General features: G+C 44.6%; 1 protein-coding gene across 1 annotated transcript; it reads right to left on the reverse strand.

The window, feature by feature from the left end:
* Positions 1–2,142: 2,142 nt before the first annotated feature.
* On the reverse strand, positions 2,143–8,295 carry VSX1 (visual system homeobox 1). The gene is made up of 5 exons (XM_049650119.1): positions 7,872–8,295; positions 5,998–6,076; positions 5,433–5,556; positions 4,198–4,378; positions 2,143–2,766 (listed from the first exon to the last, which is right to left on the reverse strand). Exons 1-5 carry the CDS (start codon positions 8,293–8,295, stop codon positions 2,480–2,482), a joined length of 1,095 nt encoding a protein of 364 aa, XP_049506076.1. The 3' UTR covers positions 2,143–2,479.
* Positions 8,296–9,089: the final 794 nt, after the last annotated feature.

A 9,089-nucleotide genomic window follows, 5' to 3' on the forward strand; every position in this document is an offset into this window, starting at 1 on the left:
AAAGCTACCTCAAAGACTGTGTTTTTATATATATGTATATGTGCATTATAAAATATTGAGATGCTGTTTTTGAAATAAGCATCCTTCTATTCCTATCTTTAAGGTTTTTTTTTTTTTAAAGAAATAGGTATTTGTTGAATGAATCTGTTAAGATAGCTTTTTGTTTATCTGGGTTGTTAATAAAATGTTTAAATAATTTTCTTTCACAATATTAAATTCTCTTTGGATTCCTGGGCTAGACCTTCTGTCGTCCAAGATTGTTTCCAGCATACTATTAAATTCCAGACACTGACACTTTATTTAGGAATTTCACATTCCCATTAGTGGTGCTAACTAGAGAGTTTTGAGGAGAGCTACACTATCTTCGTTGGGTTTTGGAATCCAGGTTATGTTAGGGTTAGAAACCCTTTCACCTCTTTCTATGCTCAGCAGCAACTTATATACCATGAAAATGATCTCTTCCTTCAAAAATGTCAAGAATTCACACGTAACCCCATCTAGATCTAGAGCCACTTTATAGTACAATTGACTTTCTTGGTTAGTGATTTTTCAAATCCCATGCTTATTCTAGAGTTAATGTTAGTAATACGTATTTTTCCAGAAAATGTGCCCATTTGTGGGGGAGTTTTAAAACATATCAGTATACTTGCCAGTCGTGAATAGTATTTTCTTATGTATTTAAAATTGTCTACATTACTCATTCTGGTTCCTTTCTCTTTTGCCTCTTCCTGTTTGTTCTTTCTTTATAATATTTCATAGAAATTTGTCCACTATTTGTATATTTTTATGTAAAACTAATTGTTTATTTCATTCTGCTTTACATATTTGTTTACTTCTACTTATATCTTTCCATTTATTTAGAGTTAGTTTTTAATCACCAATATTTAATTAATGTGAAATATGAAACAATATGCCCGATTGTTACCATTTTTAGAGGTTGCGCAATATTTTATTCTATGAGTGTGATGTGTATTAGTTAAACAGGTTACTAGCTCAAATTCAACCCTGGATAAACTAAGGATGAGAGATGGAAGCAAGAATCTTATGACCAGCTGGAAGGCAGAAGATGGTCCAGAGCAAGTATGGCCACTTGGCTTAGAGCCTGGCATGCTGCCTCTAGACAGGAAAGATAGAACATAACTTCTAGAGTTCTTCACCAACACCTGCTCTTTCGCTGTGCAGTGTCAGGATTCAGCAATAATTTCTATGAGCCAGAATGAATAAGAGAAGGTAGTGCTCATGGTTTTCTGCTTCTGCAGTAAGGATAGGTGATATTTAATTCTCACAGAGTATGGAATTAACAAGGATGAGAAAAATAGGCCAAAGGAAGGGATCCTTTGTGTTCTCATGGAGAGATGAGAGAAGCAGGCCCAGCCTGACTGCACTGATTTCCAGAGGAAACCTCTCAAGCTCCCCACTTTCCTTCCCCATTCTGCCTTCTTCATGAAGCTTCACATTTCCCCCTCAAACCTAAGTCTCTCTGAACTTGAACTCTAAAAGGTGAATTAGACCCAGCCACCACCCTATGGGAGTTTACAAAGCTACACATGACACGTGCTGCAGCCTGAAAAATGAAATCCTTCAATCCTTCAATCCTGAGATTGAAAAGGGCCGATAGGAATGGGGGGTGGGGGGAGAGCTTCATTAGGGGATCAGTGATCTTGGAGATGTACATATGTGTAACAGAAATAGTGCCTTGAGAAGCAAACACACCACACAATGTTTATTCTTAAATAATAAATAAATTGCAAAGGAAATACAGGAAACAAAACATTCATGAAATCCAAGTTGCTAAAGTGCTTTCAAACATAAATTTTAAAAGACCAAGAAGCTTTGTCTGACCTTAAAACACTGTTTATAGATATTAAACACAGTCCCATGCTATTTCAGAAGGGAAGGGAAAGTATGGGTTGCTTTCTTGTTTATGAGTTCTGATATGCACAGCCTATCAAATGACACTCAGGATAATACAAAGTATTGCTTAATGAGAAAATTGAAATGTCCAAAGCCAAGTTCAAGGTAAAGATACTATAATTCATTCATATGTCTGTATGGGGTCTTTGCTATTTATAAAGACATCTGATTCTCTGGAGATTAAATAAATTTATATTTTCAAATTCAGACGGAGGACATCAGACCACCTATTAATTTACACAGTATATTGAACCAAATCTCAAATGAGGCCCAGCAGTGAATACACTTTTTGAACTTTAAATCCTCCCTTCTCAAGTTCTACAAAAAAGAAGTAAAATTTTACATAAAATTAACTGCCTTTAAGGAATGGTTTCCATTCTAGGGTGAAATGGGCTTTCCCTAAGGTATCCATTTGTCTTCTTAAAGCAAGTGGCATTACATTTTATCCTGACACTGGAAGAAGAAAATCCAGCTGAGAGTCCTTGTCTTAGACAACTGTTATCTTGTGGAAAATGCCATAAGGGATGAACTTGCCAGCCTTTGAGGGTAGGGCCTGTGGGCCTCATCAGGCTCCCACCTTCCCTGGCTGGAGCCCCTCCAGCCCTGAGGAGTCTGAGCATCCTCTAGCATTGGTGCCCTGGTGTACTTTCTTGGTCTCCTGCCGGGCAGAGCTGGAGAGATCAATGGCCATATCTTCCAAGCCATTCTCAGGGCTGGCTTCATCTGAGCTTCTCTGGGATCCTGTCTGCCTTGGGCTAGAACCTTCCTGGAGTTGGTCTGAGTCCCAGAGTCCTGTCAGCTTTTCTTCACTTCCTGGTTTCCTTATCATCCCTGTGGATTTTTTATGCATCCCTTGCAAAAAAGAAGAGAAAAAATAAAAATAGGTATCTCCAAATTCAGCAATTTTGTAAATTCTTCCTTGTCTAGCTTCTCTAAATCCCATTAGAAATGTCCTCATCATAAGGGCACCTGGGTGGCTCAGTTGGTTAAGCATCCAACTTCTGCTCAGGTCATGATCTCACAGTTTGTGGGTTGGAGCCCTATGTGGGGGTCTGTGCTGACAGCTCAGAGCCTGGAGCTTGCTTCGGATTCTGTGTGTCCCCCTCTCTCTGCCCCTCCCATGCTGATGCTCTGTCTCTCTCTGTCTCCCAATAATAATTAAACGTTTAAAAAAATGCCTTCATCAGCATCTGTCTCCAGGGCCTCTAGGGGAACCAGCTAGGTATCTACCCCCATTAAGGGTTAAATCTAATATCTGTCTGTGGGGTGCACCCAACAAAGGTGCCTTATTTGGATATCACAGTAATTGTTCAAATTTAATTGTTGCCAATATTTTAAAATCAGGAGATTTTACATCAAAAGCCAGATTTCCAGCTTCTCTGGAAGTAAGAGTGTCTGGCAGCACTGAGCCCACTTTCTTACAAGGCCACAGATATGCAGATGCCAGTGAGCATCACTGCCCCACATCTGACCTGCTTGTGGAAGTTCAGAAGGGTGAACTTGGTTCCCTGCCCCAAATTCTGTCTCTTCAGTCTTTGAGGGCAAAGTCAGGACCATATTTACTATTGGTATCTCTAGTCTCAGCATAGTGTCTTGGGGTAGGGGCTAAAAAAAAAAAAAATGTTTGCTAAACAAAAAACCTCCTCCCCCTACCAGCCTAGAATTCCTCATACATATACCTAACTCTAATCTCCCACCCTGCCCTAGGTGCTATCTTGTGACTCATTCCTCTAAGGTGTGATCTCTGCCTATTGGCCTCTGGTAACAACAGAAAACACCAGAATGCCTAGCCTCAAAACTTGGACCTTACCAGTGTAGGCTGTTCTAGCACCAAAAGTCTAAGAGACAGAAAAGCAGGTTGTTAGTGGCAGACTGCCAGGACCCAGACCCAGACCTTCTGGCTCTGATTTGTAGGGCGTTAATCACCTGCAGGTTTCACTGCTTAGCACTGCCCTCATTACTATTACCACGAGCTCTAAGTTGTATGATTTCCAAAAATTCTAACATTTTGGAATGTATTTCACATATTACATCATTCCACTCTTAAAACCAAGGCTTAATGTGACCTTTCCACACACTGTGTACACAGTTCCCATGCAAAATAAATCAATTGACCACAGTTCAAGCCTTTGAATTAATTAAAAATTGGATGTGATATTCTGGGCCCAAATCTGAGTAAATTTACATTGATTGGCTTTGCAAATGGCTGCCTTTTGTGGGAACCCCACTCTCTCCCCCAGTATCTCTGGGCCTCTTGCTAGCTGCAGGGCCCTTCTTCCTTACCCAGAAGCCATGGTGCACAGGAACCAACCAGGCCACCCTCGGTGGAGTTGAGGACAGAGTCTGGCAGCGGGATGCAATGTCTCACCATGGCCCCATAGAGACCATACTCCGCCATCACGCTGCTACCACCCCAGCGCTTCTCCCGCTTCCGCCACTTGGCCCTCCGGTTTTGAAACCAGACCTAATATGAGGCAGGACAGGAAGCAGAAGAGCATACAGGAGGAGACACAGTAAAGAGGATGCTTCTAGGTGCCCCTGAGCAGGGAGTTCTAAAAGGGCCAACTATCCACTCAAGTCCCAGACCTTTGAGGAGCTGTACCTACTGCTCACCCAGAACTCAAAAGGACTCATCATTGTGGGGCTAATGTGCAGTTTCCACTGAGGCTTTCCAGAAAATGAGAAACGACAAAAATAAAATCAAAGTGTTCTTTCACAGATTGTGTAAAGAAGTAGACTATTATGTTTCCTGATTTTTTTCATTGATTAGAAAGAGTTCACGCTGGCAATGGTCCTTTCTAACCCCCAGGTTTTGGGTTGTTGGTGATAATTCTCCTGGAAAATATTATCTTAATAAAGGAATAATATGGAATATTGTTTAGCTGTTAAAAAAAAAAAGAGTGAGTTAGTGGCAAATCTTCTTTCCTAGAGAAATGTTCAAGGTGCATTGTCAAACAAAAGACTAAGAAGTATAACTCAATACCTTACACACAAAATCCTGTGTGTGTAAGTATAGCTATAGATGATAGAGATAGAGATAGAGATAGAGATAGAGATAGATAGAGAGATAGAGATATATAAACATATTCATAGCCAGATATAAACACAGAGATGGTGTGAAGGAAGATTACAGCAGGATATTTACATTGTTTTCTCTCAAGGAGTGATAGTCAAAGATTAGACAGACAGACAGATAGATAGATAGATAGATAGATAATAGATAGAGTTATAGATATATATAGCTATATATGTAGTTTTTAGTTGCAGCACACATTATTGTGTAATTTTAAAGAATTAATAAAAGGAAAAAAAGACATGCAGATTACAGGAAATATCTTCTTGGAATAAAAATACAGAAAGTCTCTAGCATTGTGGTACCTGCAGCCAGTGAGCCTTAGTTTGTGTGTCAATGGGAATGTGTTAGGCTCTCTAGAGGTGGCTGTGGGTTGACCCACTGTGTGTGAGAAAAACATGTTCTCTGTGATGTCTCTGGGAAAGAGAAAAGGGACCCTAGACACCTGTATTCTGTCTTCAGGGAGCTCAGTTTTCACAGCCAGCATTTCCCGGGCATACACATCAGGGTAGTGGGCCTCGCTGAATGCCTTCTCCAGCTCTTCCAGTTGGTGGGCGGTGAAAACAGTCCTGTAGGGAAGCCCAAAGCACATATGTGGGCACATGTCTGCAGGAGGCTACCAGGCTTCCCAGACTTAGAAGACCCCATGCCTGCCTTTCCACACCCTAAAAGCCCTCCTCATGATAACTGGACATATCACCTCTGAATGATTAGCCTCTGGAAAGTCCAGAAGTTTCGTTCAAAAACAACAACAAAGTTCTTTGACATTTTTTTCTCCTCAATGAATTCTATCAACTCATTCTAAGAATATCTATTTTAAAGGTCCACAAATTTGTCTTTAAAATGCCACAAAGATTGTCCTGTAGCCTCCTATGAATAGCAGAATTATGTTCCCAAATGCCTACTATGTGCCAACCAGGAGGTCACTGGGCCTGCCATAATGCAGCATCATATATTCTCAGATACTGTGTCCTGAGGAAGTAGCCAGGGAGGACAGCCTGGCTGTATACCTGTGTCGCCGTTTCTTTCTCTTGCCAAGGGTGGGGGACACCTTCAGGTCACTCCTATCTTCAGATGGGCTGTCCTCATCTGTTAGCACCGGAGAAAAGAGAGGACTTTAAAGGTGAGCATATTATCTTTTATAAGAAAGAAAGAAAGAAAGAAAGAAAGAAAGAAAGAAAGAGAAAGAAAGAAGAAAAGAAAAAAGAAAAAAGAAAAAGAAAGAAAGAAAGAAAGAAAGAGGGAGGGAGGGAGGGAAGGAGGAGGGAGGAAGGAAGGAAGGAAGGAAGGAAGGAAAGAAAACTTTTTAAAGGTGAGCACATTTTTCACTTTCTTCTCTGGATTTTAATATGAGGATTGAAGTTATTATTCTGCTGGGGAATGTGAGTATTTAACAATATTCGCTAGCATTTTTAGCACTCACTATATTCCAGTCACTGTGCTTAGCATTGTCCATGCATTATCTTCATAAAAGTTATTCTTCATAAAAGAACTCCAAGATAGCTACTAGTATTATTCTATTTTTACAGATGAGGAAACTGAAGTGCAGAGAGATTAAGTAACTTGCCCAAGATCACACAGGTAGTACATGATGAAGTTGGGAGTGAAACCCCAGACTGCGTGAAGCTACTTGGCCATTAATGACACTCTCTATTCCCACTTAGCTCCCAAATTCATCCACTTCTTTCTGCCTCCAACTCCTCATCTTAACCAATAAACCAACATTTAAGTGGGGCGGCTAAGGTTTGACATCAAAACCCTTGTCAGACGTGCACTCCCTGCCCTCCTGTACCAATTCCAAATCTCTGGAAGCAGATCCAGGAAACTCACTCTTGACAAGATCTAGTGGTATTTTGCCTTTCATTTTCTCACAGAAAGAATTCATCCTATGAAGGTTGTTTTTGCATTTTTAATGAAACCACTAATAGAAGGCGTCATTTTATCTTACACAGAGACTCGTGAAGTGTTGTTTTTTTTTTTTTAAACTGAGTGAAAACTTGCTTGTCTGCTAAATTGGCATGCTTACTTTTATTATATTATTACTTTTAGTTTCAGTGGAGAGACTCAACGTACTTTTTTGCCTTATCTGCCTACTAGACGCTTAGCTCTAGGTTTTACTACATAGTTTCTCTCAGTCTGCGTTTTCTTGTATAATTCTCCATTTTATTTCCCCCACACCCCAAGCCTCTCAATTTCTTGGCCTTTGCTCTTTATAGACATTCATTGCCTTCTCTTTCCCCGTAATGCACCTCAACTTCTTTGAGGAAATAGCTGGGCTTGGAACAAAATGTTGAGCATAGCTGCAATGAAATTGGCAAGGTTGCTTCCTTTCTCACGTGTGCGGGAGGACGGAAGGCAACGCAAGGAAAAAAGCGCGGTACCTAGGCTCTTATTTCAGCACCCCGGGAGGCGGACAGTTCCAGGCCTCCAGGCCCTGCGCTCTTCACTCTTTGAATCCAGCAAACCTTTGAGCCCCCGCGGGGTAGTGGGTTCTGTGCTGGTGATGAACAAGCACGCCCTGGCCTCCCCGACCTATGCCGTTCGCAGAGACCGAGGCTCAGGCGGGGGGCTAGGGAAAAACCCTCAGAGACCGCTGCTTAGTCGCCAAGACCCCCGGGGTAGGTCCGGAACAGAGTGGTGGCAGTATCTGCTGTGCTGCGGGACCAGGTCCCGGACAAGAGGCAGGGACTTAGGGAAAGACAAGGGGCAGGGAGCGAGGCTGCTAGAATACGCCTCCCCCGACGGGGCCGCGCTCAGGGGTCCCGAGTTCCCTTAGATCCGGGATGCTGGGAGTAGGGGCTCAATGAGACGATGGTGAGTTACCCCTGTACGGCCCCAAGCCTGAGGAAACAGGGGCAAGACCCCGATGCGTTGGCCTGATTACCGGACGTCGAGACGCTCTCGCTGCTCTTCTGGCTGCCGAGAGGGGGCGGCGGGCGACCAGGGGCTTGCGGGGCAGCGGGTTCAGGCGCCCCGGGTGGCAGGAACGGCACGTCGGCCATGAGCAGGCAAGGCGCCCGAGGGGCCGCGGGGGGCTGTGCGCCGAAGCCGCATAGAAGGCCGAGCCCCAATGGGAGGGCCCCGCGCGCCATGCAGGAGCCCGCGAGACCCGAACCCGTACAGGGTGCGGCCACGGAGGACTCGCAGCCAGATCCTGGCCCGGGGCCGGCAGGCGCGGGCACCTCAGCTTCCAGGCCCAGAAGATCCGTGATGGCGAACCCGCGGGGGCGCAAGCCGCTGGGGGAGCTGCCTGGCACCAGCACCCTGCTCCTGGAGCGCCCGTCGCAAAGTGCGTCCCGGCATGTCATGGCTTCTCAGTCGGTGAGGCTTGACTTTCTCTAGGTCACGTTTGCGGAGAGGGCACAGCTCGGAGGATGCTTTATACTCCCTGACAGCCTGTCGGGCGCGGAAGGCCAGGAGGGCTCCAATCAGTGGGGCGCGGACGCGTCATCGCCCAGGACCCTGCGAGATGGGGACGCCACCAGTTTCCCTCCCCTCGGTCGCCGCCCTCCCAGCTGCAGTCCCCTCAATTACCTCCTTCTCTCTCCTCTCCAGCTGTCCCCCTGCCCAGTCCCCACCCGACAGCCCCCTCCCCCGTTCTCCGTGAAAGGAAAGTAGGGAGGGCACGACCCTGCTATCTGCTGGTTCCTCTAAAAAGCTGCAGTTTCCACTCCACCGGAGTGGTCTTCCTTTCCTTCCAGATTCTCTAAGTGGAGGTCCCCCTCACAGCTACCTCAAAGGCTCCCTCCCAAGACACAGTTGCTCATTAAGACCTAGGGCCTCATTCCTAGCCACACTACCACCAGTATGACACTCACCAGCCCTCCAACTCCACCGCCAGAGCCAAGACCTTCCACGAAAATCTCTGAAGGGAGAGGAGTGGAAAACGTTTATTTAATCCACGCCCACTGCACCTCCAGCCAAATTCACCCCCAGAGCCCTAATGGCTGAGCTGCAGCGGGCCGCAAAACTCACAAGAGCTGAGAGAAGGGGGAGTAGGGAGAAACAGATATAGAGTGGACTAAGGAACGGTGCCGGTTTAGCAAACAAAAATACTGCAGATCCAGTGAAATTTGAATTTCAGATATACAATGAACTTTTT

This window comes from Panthera uncia (assembly GCF_023721935.1).
Source record: "Panthera uncia isolate 11264 chromosome A3 unlocalized genomic scaffold, Puncia_PCG_1.0 HiC_scaffold_11, whole genome shotgun sequence".
Classification (NCBI taxonomy): Eukaryota; Metazoa; Chordata; class Mammalia; order Carnivora; family Felidae; genus Panthera; species Panthera uncia.